Genomic DNA, 19,919 nt, shown 5'->3' with positions numbered 1-19,919 from the left:
CGTATCCATGAAGAGAGATGTACTCCATGTCCACCTACTCCACCATCTTGTTCCTCCTTCCTGCCACTTGGTTATAAGTTTTTGGAGCAAGAAAGACAATACTTACTGCTGTAGCAAAATGGTGAATAACAGCAATGGAAATGCAAGCGTCACAAGATCCACTGCGGATTGGTACTGCCAAAGCATCACAGACAAAGGCCTCATACTGCCTCTCTCTACAAATGTCCACAAGGTTTTGGCTATGATCACAGCCAATCTGTAAGAGATAAAGAATTTCAAAACATCTTTAAATGCCATAGAGTTATTAGGCAGATTTCATATTCATTGTGAAAGGGTCCAAGTCTATGATATTATCAGTTCTTACAGCCAGTACAAAATCGCTTACAGAGCATTTATCTTAACAGATATCAGACAGAATTCAAATTAGTGAATGGAAACAAATGACTAGAATAAAAATAACACTGGTGGAAATGAGAAGTTCTAATTAGCATCTAATTGATCACCATTGAGAATCTTGAATTTTTTTGTAATATCTTTTTGTAATATTTTATTTTTTATCTTATTTTATTTGCCACACCACATGGCATGTGGGATCTTAGTTCCCTGACCAGGGATCAAACCCGCGCCCCTTGCAGTGGAAGCATGGAGTCTTAACCACTGACTGCCATGGAAGTCCAATATCACACATTTTGAAATGGAAATTATGACACAAATGTAGACATTTAGTTTTCTGGGGGAATCTACAAGTAATATGTTCAAAGTATCTCTTATTAGGATATAAACTATTTAGTAATGGCCCAGATGTCATGAGGATGGCTTATTTTTTTCTGCTTCTTTACAGTTTTCAAGATGTATTACTTGCACCATCATAAAATAAAATCACCCTAAATAAAGTTAAATAACTTATTTCATTTTTTAAATCTATTGATTCTTGTTCTGCTAAATATATATATCTCAAGAAAGCTGAGCACCAAAGAATTGATGCTTTTGAGCTGTGGTGGAGGAGATTCTTGAGAGTCCCTTGGACAGCAAGGAGATCAAACTAGTCAATCCTAAAAGAAACCGATCCTGACTATTCTTTGGAAGGAGTGATACTGACGCTGAAGTCCAATACTTTGGCCACCTGATGTGAAGAACTGACTCATTAGAAAAGACCTTGATGCTGAGAAAGATTGAATGCAGGAAGAGAAGGGGACAATAGAGGATGAGATGGCTGGATGGCATCACTGATGGAAATGAGTTTGAGCAAGCTCCAGGAATTGGTGATGGACAGGGAAGCCTGGCATGCTGCAGTCCATGGTGTTGCAAAAAGTCAGACACAACTGAGTAACTGAACTAAACTGAACTGACAAGAATAAAGTGCTGCATTTAAAATTTGTAAAATGCAACTGAATTAAAACTTTTAGTATAATCAAACCATTCTATGGCAACGACAACGCTGAAGACAGCTAACAGCATCCTTTAATCTCCCCAAGCAGGTGAGGCCTAACATGCCTTATGTATATGTCCGGTTCTGTAGCAAGTGTTTGTGGGTTAGGACTGCCTGTCTTTTCTCTAGTTTTGCTATTGTTTTGTGCACAACTCTGCTGTTCTAAAGATACCATATACAGAGGGACTGAGACAGAGACATGGAAGAGAGAAAGCTCACACATGCACATGCAATGTGCACAGAGAAACCAGGGAAGGAATTGGAGGCTAAAGTTATCACTAATGATTACCTCCAGATACTTCTTAACCCAATCTCTACAAGTGAGAGGGGATATGTATATAAGCAGATTTCATCTAACAGAAGTAGCCACATCAAGTTTATATCTACTCATTGGAATTTCTGATGTGATTAAGTTTTGATTAATACTGAGGGATCAGTATTCCCTCAGTTCATCTGAGAATAAAGATAGGAATCTTCTCATCAAAACAATTCTTTCTGAGCAAAGTCACACTGACATGTCAGTCATACTTAATACGAATTTGCTCAATTTCTAATCAATACTCAATAGCTTAAGTATTCCAGCCCACAGCTGCATTAATACCTGAAGTACAATAAAAGGTACCAAGCTAGAAGTGAAATATAGTAATGTCATTTTGATTACATTTTAAGATGGAAAAGTACTAAAAGTCCTTTAGCAACAACAGTGGCACAATTCCTAATTAACTGCTCCCGTTAGCTGTGTAAGATATATAATTTGCCTTGTTGTTCAGTGCCCAAGTCATGTCTGACTCTTTGTGACCCCATGGGCTGTAGCATACCAGGCTTTTATGTCCCTCATCTTGATATAGCAAGGCAGTTTTTCTAACTTGTTAAGCTACTGGAAACCTAGAAGTTTCCAATCTCTGGAGGGATCACATAGACAGAAAAGGTAAAAGTTTCAATTTTGCTTTGCTGTTGTTGTTCAGCCACTCAATCATGTCTAACTCTTTGTGACCCCATGCACTGCAGTACACCAGGCTTCCCTGTTCTCCACTATCTCCCTGAGTTTGCTCAAATTCATGTCCATTGAGTCAGTGATACCATCCAACCATCTCATCTCTGGTTGCCCCCTTCTCTTCCTGCCCTCAATCTCTTCCAGCACCAGGGTCTTTTCCAATGAATCATCTCTTTGCATCAGGTGGTGAAAATATTGGAGCTTCAGCATCAGTCCTTCCAGTGGAAAAGAACACCAATGCTGGGAAAGATTAAGGGCAAGAGGAGAAGGGGGTGACAGAGGATAAGATGGTTGGATGGCATCACTGACTCAATGGACATGAATTTGAGCAAACTCAGGGAGATGGTGAAGGACAGGGAAGCCTGGTGGGCTATAGATCATGGGGTCTCAAAGAGTCAGACACAACTTAGTGACTGAACAACAAGAGACTCTAGTTTTTCTTCATTTTCTGCCATTAGAGTGGCATCATCTGCATATCTGAGGTTGTTGATATTTCTCCCAGCAATCATGATTCTAACTTGTGATTCATCCAGCCAGCATTTCGCATGATGTACCTTGCATATACATTAAATAAGCAGGGTGACAACAGACAGCCTTGACATACCCCTTTCCCAATTTTGAACCAGTCTGTTGTTCCATGTCTGGTTCTAATTGTTGCTTCTTGACCTGCATACAGGTTTTTCAAATTTTTAAAATCATCAACATAATATTAAATATTCAATTCTAAAGGTACTGATAAAAAGGAAAAAGCATTCAACTTAGTAACAGAACTATATGAAGTTTCACTTTTCTTCTATTAAAGTATCAAAAATATTTCAAAACCAAAGTATAATACAGTAATAACACTGTGATACAACTTCCTCTCATAAAATATTCATAATACAAATTGGCTGGACCTATTTTAAAAAGCAATTTTGTAAACCATCTTTTAAGAAAGATAAAAATGTTCACAACTTTTACCCCAATATTTATTCTTTGAAAAATTCATCCTAAGAAAATGATCCAAAGTATGGAAAAAGGTAAACAGGTTAATGAAACTGTCTTTAATGAAATCCACCATATGTTACAGCACATTCTTTGTATTAATGTACTTAACTCTTGAGAGAGACAAGACGGTAGAGTAGAAGGACTTGAGCTCACCTCCTCTCACAGAAACACAAACTACTCTCAAGAAACACCAAAATCACCACCAACTGGTGAACAACAACCAACAAAGAAGGTATTCTACATCCAAAGACAAAGAAGAAGCCACAAGAAGCCACAATGAGACAGTAGGAAGAGTGCATCTGCAACGCAATCAAATCCCATTCCAACTGGATGGGCAACCCACAAACTGGAAAATACATCACAGAATCTCTCCCACAGGATGAGCCCCAGTAAGGCTCCCCTGTCTGCAAGCCTGGCATCAGGAAGAGATCCCAGAGCATTTGGCTTTGAAGGCCAGCAGAGTTTGACTGCAGGAATTTCAGAGGACTAGGAGAAACAGAAACTCCAGTTTGGAGGGGACTCACAAGGTTTCATGCACACCAAGACCCAGGAATGTGGTGACTTCACAGGAGCCGATGCTAGGCCTACCTGCTGGTCTTGGAGGGTAACCTGCAAAGGCAGCACGTGTATGTGGGGGTAGGGAGGGCTCTGGCTCATTGCAGGGATAAAAACCCTGGTGGCAGAGGTACCAGCTCATTGGTGTGAGCTCTCCTGGAGACATGAAGACCCGGCCACACCCAACAGCCTCTGGCTCCAGGGCTGGGACACCTCAGGCCAAATAACCAACAGGGAGGGAACACAGACCCACCCATCAGCAGACAAGTTGCCAAAAATTTTCTTGAGCACACAACCACCTCTTAAACACATCTTTTGACACAGCCCTACCCAGCAGAAGAATAAGACCCAGCTCCAACCACCAGTGGGCGGGTACCAGTATCTCTAACCAGGAAGCCCACATAACCCTCTAGATCAGCTTTACCCACCTACTATCCTGCAGCCTACAATCTACAATGCTGCAGCCTACAGAATAGAGACTGCAAACACAGAAAGTGTCAACTGCAAGTTGGAGCTTGCAAGGGCATCTGCTGCTGCCTCTGCAGAGACTGAATCCTGCGCTGCTGCAATTGCCAATGTTTGACACACCCTGAAAAACGAAACTAAAAGACGCTTACTCCTCGGAAGGAAAGTTATGACCAACCTAGACAGCTATTAAAAAGTAGAGACATTACTTTGCCAACAAAGGTCCGTCTAGTCAAGGCTATGGTTTTTCCAGTAGTCATGTATGGATGTGAGAGTCGGACTATAAAGAAAGCTGAGTGCCGAAGAATTGATGCTTCTGAACTGTGGTGTTGGAGAAGACTCTTGAGAGTCCCTGGACTGCAAGGAGATCCAACCAGTCCATCCTAAAGGAGATCAGTTCTGGATATTCATTGGAAGGACTGATGCTAAAGCTGAAACTCCAATAATTCGGCCACCTGATGTGAAGAGCTGACTCATTTGAAACGACTGGGAAAGATCGAGGCTGGGAAAGATTGAGGGCAAGACGAGAAGGGGACGACAGAGGATGAGGTGGTTGGATGGCACCACCTCATCGACTCAATGGACATGAGTTTGAGTGGGTTCCAGGAGTTGGTGATGGACAGGGAGGCCTGGCGTGCTGCAGTCCATGGGGTTGCAAAGAGCTGGACACGACTGAGCAACTGAACTGAACTGAATTGAAGGGAGTTCAGTGTGGAGAGTGAGACACTCAGTGCTCCAAAGAAACTGGAAGAACAGGTCTTTAGATAGTTAGAAATTTTCAGGAAATGATTTCACAATCACAATCCTTGCCTCTCCTCATTTTAGAAAGCACTAAATCCCTACATGGTGACATTGTTGGTGTTGTTGTTCAGTCACTAAGTCGTCTTGACTCTTTGCGACCCCATGGACTGCAACATGCCAAGCATCCCTGTCCTTCACTATCTCCCTGAGTTTGCTCAAACTCAAACATTGAGTTGATGATGCCATCCAACTACCTCATCTTCTGTTGCCTCCTTCTCCTGCCCTCAATCTTTTCAGCATTAGGGTCTTTTCCAATGAGTCAGCATCTGGTGGCCAAAGAAATGGACCTTCAGCTTCAGCACCAGTCCTTCCAATGAATATTCAGAGTTGATTTCCTTCAGGATTGACTGGTTTGATCTCCTTGCTGTCTAATGGACTCAAGAATTTTCTCCAGCACCACAGTTCGAAAGCATCAATTCTTTGGTGCTCAGGCATCTTTATGGCCCAACTCTCACATCCATACATGACTACTGGAAAAACCATAACTTTGACTATACGGACCTCGGTTGGCAAAGTAATATCTCTGCTTTCTAATACACTGCCTAGGTTTGTCATAGCTTTTCTTCCAAAGAGCAAGTGTCTTTTAATTTCTTGGTTGCAGTCACTGTCCACAGTGATTTTGGTGTCCAAGAAAATGAAATCTGAGTTTCCACTTTTCCCCCACCTATTTGCCATGAAGTGATGGAGCCAGATGCCATGATCTTTGTTTTTTGAATGTTGAGTTTTAAGCCAGCTTTTTCACTCTCCTCTTTCACCTTCATCAAGAGGCTCTTTAGTTCCTCTTTGATTTCTGCCATGAAGGTGGTGTCATCTGCATATCTGACATTATTGGTATTTCTCCCAGCAATCCTGATTCCAGCTTGTGAATCATCCGGCCCAGCATTTCATATGATGTACTCTGCATATAAGTTAAATAAGCAGGGTGACAATATACAGCCTTGATGTACTCCTTGCACAATTTTGAACCAATCCATTGTTTCATGTCCAATTCTAATTGTTGCTTCTTGTCCTGCATACAAGTTTATCAGGAGGCAGGTAAGGTGGTCTGGTATTCCCATCTCTTCAAGAATATTACACAGTTTGTTGTGATCCACACAGTTAAAGGCTTTAGCGTAGTCAATGAAGCAAAAGTAGATGTTTTTCTGGAATTCTCTTCCTTTTTCTATGATCCAGCAGAAGTTGGCAATTTGATCTCTAGTTCCTCTGTCTTTTCTAAATCCAGCTTGTACATCTGGAATTTCTTAGTTCATGTACTACTGAAGCCTAGCTTGAAGGAGTTTGAGCATTATCTAGCTTGCATGTGGAATGAGTACAATAGCACAGTAATTTGAACATCCTTTGGCATCAGCTCCTCATAACTAGCTGAAAACCATTTGTAAAATAAGCACTTGATTGCACTGAACTCTCCCGTCACCAAAATCATATATATTGACCTTCCCCCACTACCATTTTGGAACTGTTTCTCAGAGCTAGCTGAGCTGCTGTCTCTGGAACTGCAGTCCTCATTTTGCACCAAACAAAACCTAATCTGCACTCTCATGTTGCGCATCATTTTTTAGGCAACGAGTGAAGCTCCCAGATGGACGTCCCTCCTTCACCTGAACTCTGTGAAGAACCAGAGCTTTGGTCCCAGCAGCAGCCCTGTGTGCCCATCTGCTTCCTCAAGGAGTCCAAATGAATTTCAGTAACTCTCTCCTGGTTCTTTGATCTCCTGTATTGGTTGATGATACTGAACTTGATTTGGCAGTTGAGCAGGTTACCCTGCCCCTCCCAGTTGAAAGATACTGGGGGGAAGAGGCCAGCTGAAATATACTCAGACATACCCACTCATGGTCTAGACACTAAGGGGGCTCAGTTGTAAGATACCAAGAAATATCGGTCCAGTTGAAAAATTTTTTTGGGGGGGAGGGATGGTTGAAAGACACCAGGAAAAACCCACCCAGTGGAAAAGTATTGGTTGGGGGAGGGTCAGTTGAAAGATACTGAGGTTGTTCAGTTGTAGGAGACTGCACGGTCTGCGCTGAGTTAGGTAAGAGGCTGACATAAGCCTCTTCTTCAATTCAGGTGCCTTAATAGAATTTGTTGGGATAAAAGTGAGGAGTGAATTTTATCCACAACACATTCAACTTAAAATGGGAAATAGAGCCTCTTAGAAACAAAGAGCATCAGAAAGTAGCTTCTAACACTCCAGCCACGGTTATGTACATACAAAACTTACACTTCCAAGTAACTACTTAATAAAGGAAATTATACTGGAGGAGACATCAACCTAAAAAGTTGGGGTTCTTTTGATATTCCAAAATTTATATTTTTGCATGCATAGTTAGAAAAAGCCACTCCATAAGATCAAACACACTGAATAGAATGCTTACTTTGGTATCAGAAGGTTCTAGAAAAGGAAATAATAAAGTAACTTCACAGGAAACCAACAAGAAATTGCTTAAAAATATATCAGAACTAAAAAAGGCTGCTAGCACTGACTCTACCAGGTCATAGATCTAGTAGGACTGAGCAGTCACATTCGGCTTTTCTTCTGAGTATCTCTTTGCCATCCTCTTGGAGCATTTTTTTTTTTTTTTTTTTTGCCACTCGGCTTTCATTTTGGGGTATTACATTGCCATTTATTCCATTTGGCTTTTGATTTCTAGGCATCTCTTTGCCATTTGTTTTATTTGAAGCATGACTTCCAGTTGGTGAGGTTCTGGTTTGGTTTGGTTACTTTGGTTTGAACACAAAGATTGGTTTGAGCACACAGACGTCTGGTATGAACTGCTAGAGCTGAAATGGGAAATGCTGCCTCTAAGTTTCCACACCCAACCTGGGAACTCCTTGGGAAAAATTTTAAATGACTTGTTCTACAGCTCTGATCCAATGACAAAGAAAAATGGCCTAGAAATATTAGATCTTTACGACAGGTAAATGGACTGAAGTTCCCTTACGTTCAGGATTCTTCTCCTATAATCAACAGCCTGGAACTGGTCAAACTAAGACCCTTCACCTCCCCAGAGGGGCAGTCCCCACTGGGACCAGTTGCCCTTGTTACCAGGACTGATTTAAGTACTACCTAGTCTAAATTTTGGCTATGGAACTATGACCACAGAAATATAAAGAGAACTTTTGATAGTGTGGCCATAATAGTCTTTAGATTCCAGAGAAAACTGGTTAAAACTTTTTTGAAATTTTCCTACTAGGAAAAGATGCTTTTCTCTCCCTGTGCCCTGAGACCATGGCTCTCAGGGACACTTGTCTAGATCATTACTAATTCTTGAAACTGAGGAGAAAAAAAAAAAAACAAAAAACGGAAAAGTCCTTATCCCAACTGTTACATATAAACTAGTGAATTTTATATTGTGATATGTGATTCATGACTAAGTTTGGAAAACAGTTATGAGATCTCTTGTGTCTATTTGGATATATGTATATCTCAGTATGTGTCTTTGTATTTGGATATTGTTGCTGAAGTTAATTTGTAAATGAGCTCTATTTAGTTGGTTTAAAGAACAGTAGGCACTTAAAAATCAAACAGTTCTAAGTCCAAGAGAAATTAAGCTAAATGGATTTCAGGTTCATGTGAACTTGGAAATATTAAGGATCAAATTAATACTTGGTATTAATGTTTGTTTGCTGACATGTGTTGGTACTTACATTGACTTTGGTAAATAACAGGACAGGGCTCACATGTGACTACACCAGGGAATTCTTCCCTATTGCCTCAGGTTCTGCCTGTGGTGGAAAGTTCGCTGGGATTTTCCCTTTTGGACTAGCCTTGTTATGGGTAAGCTTTGTTCCATCTTGTAGTCCCCCCAAACACCCAGGATATTTTCAGAAGACTGGGAGACTTTCAACTATGCTTCCATGAAAGCAATTGGTATTTCTCTCTCCTGTGCCCAAGCCCTCAGGAAAAAAAAAGAGGGGGGTGGGGAGTGGAAAAAGCCTTTTGAACTCAAGCAAAAAAAAAAAAAACCACTGAGATTTCTGGTTCAGTCTTGATGTAAAAATTAACTGGTAAAGGAATTGTTTGAACTGACTTGAAAGTAAGCACTTACAAATTATATCTAAATATATAGAAAAGTGGCCAAGATAAATTTTAGGACTTATGATCTGGGAGATATTCAGTACTGAATTTGAAGAAGGAATTCATAAGGCCTGGACTCCATCTCAGGCCTGTCTGTGCTGGTCATGCGGCCACCTCTCCAGTGGACTCTGAACTCTGTGCTTAGCGCCTGTAGGAATGACAATGGAAGGATAAGACCCCCCTCTGGGCAGGGGAATCTTGAAGAGCACCTGTGGGAATGACAATGGAAGGATAAGACCCCCTCTGGGCAGGGGAATCTTGAAGAGCACCTGTGGGAATGACAATGGAAGGATAAGACCCCGCTCTGGGCAGGGAAGACACTAATGACCCCAGCCTCCGGGACAGTATGGAATGTAACCATAGGCTTATCGGTTATTAACTGGTTGGAATGTAACCTAGGGCTTATTGATTACTGCTTGAACACATAATACGTGAACGATGGGGTTATTGTTGATTGTATTTACCCTTCCTTTGTAAGCCTCAAAGGATTTAGGCTGGTGGGTTTGGACAGGTACACATGGGGTATAAAAGATTTTCACAAATGCTGGTCAGGGTCCTTGGCTGAGAGGAGACTCTGCCTTGGACCCGCCGGTGTAATAAACTGCACTCCACTATCTGCATCGTCCTTCTGAGTGAGTTTGTTTCCCAGAACGCGTAGCTATAACAAATTGATATCTGCTATTGAAGGTGGCTTAAGCTTGTTGGTTTAATATAGATAGGTCTAAAGTTATCAATGTTAAGTATAATATTCCTGTTGTACCTAGGTTTACTAGTGGTCAAATAAAACCTTATCTGTTACAAATCTGTTGACAAGTAACTCAATGTGGAAAAAACTGTAAGGAAACTTAAGATATATGTTTTCAGTAAAGGAAAGTATGAGAAATAAAAGAATACTGAAAAGAGTTATGCATGATCAGGATTTCCTAAGACTGAACTGAATTTAGTTGGGTAAATGAACTTTGTTGAGATTAAGCTAAGACTTGGATGTGCCTTTTTCTTTCTGTTCAGATATAAGTTTTCTTAGAATGACATTTTTTATAACAGATTATATGAGTTTCTTTGCCTTTAAATTATTTGTATTTGCTTTTGAGATCTCTGGTAACTTTTGTTAAGGAATAAGTATGGTCTCACAGTGACTGATCTTATCTAATAAAGTGTTTTTACACTTTTTGACAAGTTTCCCAAATATCAAATTTTAATTAAAGTTCTTTTGATTTCTGGCTAACTTTGGGATGCTTCAGAGGACCCCTGAAACATCCCAAAGAGAGATATTTAATTAGGTTCATTTGGTATGCTGAATTGCATGGAAAGTATTGTTGAGTGAGTAATAAATCGCCTCAGATTATATATTATGGTAAATGTTACTAACATCCCAAAGAGAGATATTTAATTAGGTTCATTTGGTATGCTGAATTGCATGGGAAGTATTGTTGAGTGAGTAATAAATAACCTCAGATTATATATTATGGTAAATGTTATTAATACAGCTATCCTAGAAATATGGAGTGCCTAAAATTCTGATATGTCCTGGTTAATATGTTATCAGTCATAATTCTAGTTATAACAGTAAAGTGTTATCACGGCTGTAACCAAGTTTCTTTGTCAATTGCACTGTAATCAGATTTTAAATGTGCCTTCAAAGTCTTTTGCCATTATAGACAGTCATGGTTTTATTTTGATGTTTTTGCAAAAATGCTTCCTCCTAAAGAAGATTTATAGAAAGGACTTTTGGATAAATACAGTTTCTCACTTTCTGACCATAATGCTGAACCGGGTAAGAAATTAAAGGATTCTAATGTGAAGAAAGCTGAGCACTGAAAAATTGATGCTTTTGAACTGTGGTGTTGGAGAAGACTCTTGAGAGTCCCTTGGACTGCAAGGAGATCCAACCAGTCCATCCTAAAGGAGACCAGTCCTGGGTGTTCATTGGAAGGACTGATGCTGAAGCTGAAACTCCAATACTTTGGCCACCTCATGCGAAGAGTTGACTCATTGGAAAAGACCCTGATGCTGGGAGGGGTTGGGGGCAGGAAGAGAAGGGGACGAGAGAGGATGAGATGGCTGGATGGCATCACCGACTCGATGGACATGAGTTTGAGTAAACTCTGGGAGTTTGTGATGGACAGGGAGGCCTGGCATGCTGCGATTCTTGGGGTCGCAAAGAGTCGGACATGACTGAGCAACTGAACTGAATGGGAAATCTGATGGCTTCCCAAAGGTTAACAAAAGGACTGAATAAACAGGTGAATATGCTTATAACTTTTATGGTTTATATCTGAAAAACTACTGGTTTGTATCTATGTTTTCCAGGTATAAGGAAAACTTTCCCCTCAAAAATTTGGTAAATTATACTTTTGCAAGCTAAGGCCTTGCCTCCAGGCGCATGAAGAGGCAACATAGTTCATGCTGAGATATTTACATTACACAAAGATGGCCAAGTAGAAGGATATGTGCTCATCTTCTCCTGCAAGAACACCAAAATTACAACTAGCTGCTGAACAATCATCGATAGGAGAATGTTGGAACCCACCAAAAAAAGATATCCTATGTCCAAGGGCAAAGGAGAAGCTGCAATAAGATGGCAGGAGGGGCACAATCACATTTAAAATCAAACCTCATACCCACCAGAGAAGCTTGGAAAGCACAAACAAAACCTTGTGTACCCAGGAACCAGGGAAAGGGGCAGTGACCCCCACAAGAGACTGAGCCAGACCTGCCTGTGAGTGTGTAAGGGTCTCTTGTGGAGGCCTGGATTAGCAGTTGCCTGCCACGGGGACAGGGACGCTAGCAGCAGCAGTCTTAGGAGGTGTGGCATGTGGCATCAGTCCTTCTGGAGGAGGTTGCCATTAGCCCCACCACAGAGCCACAGGGTGGGCAATCCCAAATCAGAGAACAATTATACCAAAGAAGTTCTGGCACTACCGCGAAAGTTCTAGGTCCCAACCTGGAGATCCAACAAAGGGACTGAAAATCCCCAGTGAATTTGACTTTGAAGGTCAGCAGGATTTGATTATAAACCTTCCACAGGACTGGGGAAACAGAGACTCTTGGAGGGCACAAACAAAATATTGTGTACACTGGGGCCAAGAAGAAAGGAGCAGTGACCACATAAGAGACTGAGCCAGACTTGCCTGTCAGTGTTTGGGAGTCCCCAGCAGAGGCACTGGGTGGACAGTGGCCTGCTGCTGGGTCATGTCATTGATAGCAGCAATTCTAAGGGCATGGCATGCTGGCATAAGTCCTTCTGGAGGTCACCATTATCCCAACTGTAATTTGGCCTGAGGCCAAACTACAGAGAGGGAACACAATCCCACCCATCAGTAGAAAACTGGATTAAAGATTTACTGAGCATGGCCTTGCCCACCAGAGCAAGATCCAGTTTTCCTCACAGCCAGTCCCTCCCGTCATCAAGCTTGCATAAACCTCTTGTCCTCATCCATCAGAAAGCAGACAGAATAAAAACCACAATCACAGAAAACTAACCAAAATAATCACATGGATCACAACTTTGTGTAACTTAATGAAACTATGAGCCAAGCCTTGAAGGGCCACCCAAGACATGGGTCACAGTGGAAAGTTCTGACAAAACATGGTCTACTGGAGAAGAATGGCAAACCATTTTAGCGTTCTGGCCTTGAGAACCCAATGAACAGTATGGAAAGACAAAAAGATATGACACCAAAAGATGAACCACCCAGGTCAGTAAGTGTCCAATATCCTCCTGGAGAACAGAAGGAATGAGGAGGCTGAGTCAAAACAGAAATAACACCCAGTTGTGGATGTGACTGGTGGTGAAAGTAAAGTCCAATGCTATAAACAAAACTGCATAGGAACCTGGAATGTTAGGTCCACAAATCAATGTAAATTGCAAGTGGTCAAAAGGAGATGACAACAGTGAACATCAACATTTTAGGAATCAGTGAATCTAATTCAGATGACCACTATATCTCTTAATGTAAGCAAGAATCCCTTAGAGGAAATGGAGTAGCCCTCATAGTCAACAAGAGTGCAAAATGCAGTACTTGAGTACAATCTAAAAAATGACAGAATATTCTCCATTCGTTTCCAAAGCAAACCATTCTACCACAGTAATCCAAGTCCATGCCCCAACCACTAATGCCAAAGAACCTGAAGTTGAACAGTTCTATGAGGACCTATAAGACCTTGTAGAACTAATGCCCAAAAAAGATGCCTATTTCATCACAGGGTACTGGAATGCAAAAGGAGTAAGTCAAGAGATACCTAGAGTAAGAGGCAAGTTTGGCCTTAGAGTACAAAATGAAGCCAGGCAAAGGCTAACAAAGTTTTGCCAAAAGTATGCACTGGTCATAGCAAACACCTTCTTCTAACAACACAAGAGACAACTTCCCATCATGAAAAGATGGGCACATAAAGGACAGAAATGGTATGGACCAATCAGAAGCAGAAAAGATTAAGAAGAGGTGGCAAGAATACACATAAGAACTGTACAAAAAAGATCTTAACGCCCCAGATAACCACGATGGTGTGATCACTCACCTTGAGCCAGATATCCTGGAGTGTGAAGTCAAGTGGGCCTTAGGGAGCATGACTATGAACAAAGCTAGTGGAGGTGATGGAATTCCAGCTGAGCTATTTCAAATCCTAAAATATGATACTGCTAAAGTGCTATAATCAATATGCCAGCAAATTTGGAAAACTCAGCAGTGACCACAGGACTGGAAAATGTCAGTTTTCATTTCAATCTCAAAGAAGGGCAATGCCGAATAATGTTCAAACTATCACACAATTGCACCCATTTCACATGCTAGCAAGATTATGCTCAAAATGCTTCAAGCTAGGCTTCAACAGTACACGAACCAAGAACCTCCAGATGCACAAGGTGGACTTAGAAAAAGCAGAAGAACCAGAGATCAAATTGCCAACATCCGCTGGATCACAGATAAAACAAGGGAATTCCACAAAAACATTTACTTCTGCATCACTGACTACACTAAAGCCATTGACTGTGTAGATCAAAACACAGAGTGGAAAATTCTTAAAGAGATGGAAATATCAGACCACCTTATCTGCCTTCTGATAAATTGTTGTGCAGGTCAAGAAACAACAGGTAGAACTGGACATGGAACAATGAACTGGTTCAATATTGGGAAAAGAGTATATCAAGGCTGTACATTGTCACCCTGTTCACTTAGCTTATAGGCAGAGTACATCATGCAAAATGCATAGCCGGATAAAGCTCAGGCTGGAATCAAGACTGCCAGGAGAAATACCAATAACCTCAGATATGCAGATGACATTACCCTAATGGCAGAAAGCAAAGAGGAACTAAAGAATCTCTTGATGAAGTTGAAAGAGGAGAGTGAAAAAGCTGGCTTAAAACTCAACATTTAGAAAATGAAGATCATGACATCCAGTCCTATTACTTCATGGCAAATGATGGGAAAACAGTGGAGACAGTGACAGACTTTATTTTCTTGGGCTCCAAAACCACTGCAGATGTTGACTGAAGCTATGAAATTAAAAGATGATTGCTCCTTGGAAGAAAAGCTATGACAAACTAGACAGCCTGTTAAAAAGTAGAGGCATCACTTCATTGACAAAAGTCTGTATGGTTAAAGCTATGCTTTTTCCAGTAGTGATATTTGGATGTGAGAGCTGGACCATAAAGAAGGCTGAGAGCCAAAGAATTAATGCTTTGGATCTGTGGTGCTGGTGAAGACTCTTGAGGTTTCCATGGACCGCAAGGAGATCAAACCAGATAATCCTAAAGGAAATCAACTCTAAATAGTCATTAGAAGAAGTGCTGCTGAAGCTAAAGCTCCAACACTCTTGGCCACCTGATGGGAAGAGCCAACTCACTAGAAAAGATACTAATGCTGGGAAAGATTGAGGGCAGGAGGAAAAGGGGGTGATGGAGGATGAGATGGTTGGATGGCATCACTGACTCACTGTACATGAGTCTAAGCATTCTCTGGGAGATAGTGAAAGTCAGGGAATGCCGGCATGCTATAAGTCCATGGGACTGCAAAGAGCTGGACATGAAGGAGCAACTGAACTGAAAGACAACAACAAGAAAGCAAAATTGAAACATCTTCACATTTTTTCTCTACCTTATCCCTCTAGAGATTGCAAACTCTGTTTCCAGTAGCTTTTTCAGATAAATTAGAAAAACCATCTCAGCAACAGGTCCACATAAAGAAATCTTGCAATTCTGGAGACCAGGAGAAGGGAGGAATTCACCTACATCTGTTGGGTGAAATCTGTGATAAACCCTTGGTGTGACTCTCCTAGCCCTGAGAATTTTAAGTTCAGTCTGAGACTCTTTATAAAAGTTTCAGTGAAGCAAAAAAATACATACACACACACACACACACACACACACACACACATATATATGATAGTTATGGTTATATAAACCACCAGGCCAGTTTTATTGAAACCAGGCTTATTTTGTAAACAGACTTGTCTTAATTTAGTTATATTTGGTAAAAACAAGGTTAATTTTAGGGAGAAAAAGATATTTTGATGAATGCTAAATCCCAGTTTGTTAATTTAGCTCTATATCTACTAAGACTCATTTCCTGGATAGTTGTTTGCTGTTATGCTATACTAATATAAAATTTAATTGAATTATTAAAGGACATTCTAAGCTTGTTTCTGAGGCTTATCTCAGTGATCAATCTTTTGACAAAGATGAGATGCCTCACAACCTGCAGCAAGGACTGGAAAAAGACAAAACTGGACCATAACTAGAAGACAAGTGTCTAGAGATCTTTGACTATTAAGACCTAATCCAGTAATAGCATGCTGAGTAGCCTTCTCCAGAACTAGGAATGGGTCTTCCCAGCAGTGTGTAATGGAATTGTCATGAAATGCCTCCCAAAGTATGGTCAAATTTATTACCATGAGGGGGTCCTCTCAACTATAAACTGGCACTTGCAAAGGGCATTTGCCATCTGCCTCTGCAGAGACTGAGTCCTCTATTGCTACAGCTGTTGACTTTCACACCCTGAAGGGAATTCAAGGTGGAGAGTGAGGGACTCTGTGCTCCAAGGAAACTGGTGGAATAAGTCTTCAGATAGTTAGATATTTTCAGAACTGATTTCATGATCCTTATCTCCTCAGATCTAGAAAAGAACTAAATCCCGTCATGGTGACATCACCTCCTCATGACTAGCAGAAAACCTTTTGTAAAGTAAGCACTGGATTGCACTGAACTCCCCTTTCACCAAAATTATATATATTGAGCTTCTCTTACTATCAATTTGGGGCAGTTTCTCAGGTATTTGAGATACTATTTCTGGAGCAGCAGTCTTCATTTTGCCCCAAATAAAACCTAACTTGCATTCTCACATTGTGTATCTTTTTCTAGTTGACAAAAGTGAGACAAAGTGAGATGGCAGAGAAATATGTTCCAGATGAAGGAACAAGATAAAAACCGAGAAAAACAAGTGGAGAGATAGGCAATCTACCCAAAAAAGAGTCCAGAGTAATGATAGTAAAGATGATCCAAGATCTTGGAAAAAGAATGGATGTACAAACTGAGAAGACACAAGAAACATCCAAAGGCACTTCCCTGGTGGTCAGTGGTTAAGATTCTGCCTGCCAGTGCAGGGGACATGAGTTCGATCCCTAGTCTGGGAAGATCCTACATGCTGCAGAGCAACCGAAACTATGCACCACAGCTACTGAAGCCCTTACGCCTGTGCTCTGCAAACAGATAAGCCATCACAATGAGAAGCCGGTGCATTGCAAGAACAGTAGCCCCTGCTCACTGCAACTAGACAAAGTACAAAGATCCAAAACCTATGGGTGGCAGCAAAAGCATTTCTAAGAGGGAAGTTTATTATAGCAATACAATCTTACTTCAAGAAAGAGGAAAATCTCAAATAAACCAAACCTTACACTTAAAGCAATTAGAGAAAGAAGAACAAACACAAAGTTAGTGGAAGGAAAAAAAATCATACAGATCAGAGCAGGAATAAATGAAATAGATGAAGAAAGAGGAAAAAAAAATCAATGAAACTAAAAGCTGGTTCTTTGAGAAGATAAACAAAATTGATAAACCTTTAGCCAGATTTATCGAGGAAAAAATGAGAAAGGACTCAAAACAATAAAATTAGAAATGGGGAAAAAAATCACAACTGATACCACAGAAATCCAAAGTATCCTAAGAGACTACTACAATTAAATAAACTCAAAATGGATTAAAGACCTAAAAGTAAAACAAGATACTATAAAACTCTTACACACACACACACAAAACAGGCAAAACACTCTCTGATATATAGCAGCCATATCTTTTTGGATCCACCACCAAGAATAATGAAAACAAACAAACAAAAATAAACAAGTGGGACCTAATTAAACTTCATAGTTTTTGGACACAAAGGAAACCATAAACAAAATAAGAAGACAACTCAGAGAATGGGAGAAAATATTTGCAAATGAAGCAACCAACAAGCTGTCTTGTATATCTCAAAAAAAAAAAAAAATCCTGACAATATATTTTGTATATCTCAAAAATATACAAACATCTCAGGCAGCTCGATATCAAAAAAACAAACAACTGAATAAAAAAATTGGGCAGAAAATTTAAGTAGACATTTTCATACAGGTAGATAAAAAGCACAAGAAAAGATGGTCAACATCTTTTAATAATCAGAGAAATACAAATCAAAACTATAATGAGGCATCACCTCACATCAGTCAGAATGGCCATGATCAAAAAGTCTATAACAATAAAGGCTAGACTGTGGAGGAAAGGGAGCTCTCCTACACTATTGTTGGGAATGTAAATTGGTATAGCCACTTTTTCAAGAAGAGTATGGTGGTTACTTAAAAAAATAAAAACAGAACCACTATATGATCCAACAATCCCTCTCCTGGGCATATATCAGAGAAAACCATAATTCAAAAAGATACATGCACCTTGATGTTCAGTGCAGCATTATTTACAATAGCCAAGGTGTGGAAGCAACCTCAACATCCACAACATACAAATGGATAAGGAAGATGTGGTGTGTATATAAAAATGTTGGGATATATATATATATATATACACACACACACACATATATAAATATATGTGTGTGTGTTTATACACACACACACACACAAAACAGAATATTACTCAGCCATAAAAATGAAATAATGCCATCTGTGGCAACATGAATTCACCTAGAGATTTATCATACTAAGTGAAATAAGTCAGAAAGATAAATATATATACATTATATATTATTAAATATAATATCACATATATGTAAAAATTTTAAAAAATGATACAAGTAAACTTATTTACAAAACAGAAACATACTCACAGACTTAGAAAACAAACTTATGATTACCAAAAGGGAAATGTGGGAGGAGGGATAACTGAGGAGGTTGGGATTAACAGATATACACTCTCAATATATACAAAATAGACAACCAACAGAAAACTACGCAATCCTCTGCAATAACCTATTGGGAAAAGAATCTGAAAAGGAATAGATATATGTATGTGAATAACTGAATAACTCTGCTTTACACCTGAAATTACCACAACATTATAAATCAACTACAATCCAACATAAAATAAATTTTTTAAAAACACACAAGTAAACAATGTACTTTACTCTTCCATTATCTATTTTACACATAGTATATATATATATATATATATATATATATATATATCGGTCCTAATTTCCCAATTCTTCTCACCCTCCCCTTCCCTGCCTCCACCCGCTGTGTCTACATGTTCATTATCTATGTCTGCGTCTCTATTCCTATTCTGCAAATCTACTATTTTTCTAGATTCCCACATATATGCATTAATATATGATATTTGTTTTTCTTTTTCTGACGTACTTCACTCTGTATGACAGATTCTAGGTCCATCCACATCTCTACAAATGACCCAATTTTGTTCCTTTTCATGGCTGCATACTATTCCATTGGATATATATACCACATCTTCCTTCATCTGTTAATGGACATTTAGGTTGCTTCCATGTCCTGGCTATTGTAAATAGTGCTGCAATGAACACTAGGGTACATTAACATAACATCATAAAGCAATTATACTTCAATAAAAAAATGTACTTAACTCTGATAATACACTGTGAGTCAGATATTATTATTACCATATTCCTGATGAGGAAACTCTATCTCAAAGGATATAAGTAATTTGACCTAAATTGAGCAGTAGTACAGTGGATGCAGGGATTTAAACCCAGGTCTGTTACACTCTAAAAATTCATATTCCTCTTGTCACATTGTATTTAATATACATGTTCACTACAGTATTATTTAATAGCTCCAAACTGAACACAACCAAATGTCAAGTTATAGCCACCTCTTAGAATATTATAAAGTCCAGGAACTATATAAGACTACATATCAAGACAGAAATATTAAGTGATATATTTGAGTTATCAAATATATGTTTGATATATGAGTTGTATGCATACTCATGACTACATTTAACAAAATATAGAAAAACACACTAAAAGGATATCTTCACAATAAACTTGTTTATTAGGGCATTAGGATTATAAGGGAATATATTTTATTTTGCCCATTTTCTGAGTGGTGCCTATATTATTTTTATTTCTTAAAAATATAGAGCACATGAGCCACCCTCT

At 39.6% G+C, this 19,919-nt stretch overlaps 1 protein-coding gene across 3 annotated transcripts in view; it reads right to left on the bottom strand.

Annotated features, from left to right (window-relative positions):
* Nucleotides 1–19,919, bottom strand: part of ALKBH8 (alkB homolog 8, tRNA methyltransferase) — a 127,383-nt gene that overhangs the window by 5,039 nt on the left and 102,425 nt on the right. For all 3 annotated transcript variants that reach the window (XM_020879357.2, XM_020879358.2, XM_020879359.2), the window contains exon 11: nucleotides 107–256. In XM_020879357.2, coding sequence (XP_020735016.2) covers nucleotides 107–256 — 150 coding nt within the window. The remainder of the gene's footprint in view (nucleotides 1–106; nucleotides 257–19,919) is intronic.

The sequence above is a fragment of the Odocoileus virginianus genome, chromosome 10, assembly GCF_023699985.2.
Source record: "Odocoileus virginianus isolate 20LAN1187 ecotype Illinois chromosome 10, Ovbor_1.2, whole genome shotgun sequence".
Taxonomy (NCBI): Eukaryota; Metazoa; Chordata; class Mammalia; order Artiodactyla; family Cervidae; genus Odocoileus; species Odocoileus virginianus.
The sequence above is the reverse complement of the archived record's forward strand: the minus strand, read 5'-3'. Positions and strand labels throughout refer to the sequence as shown.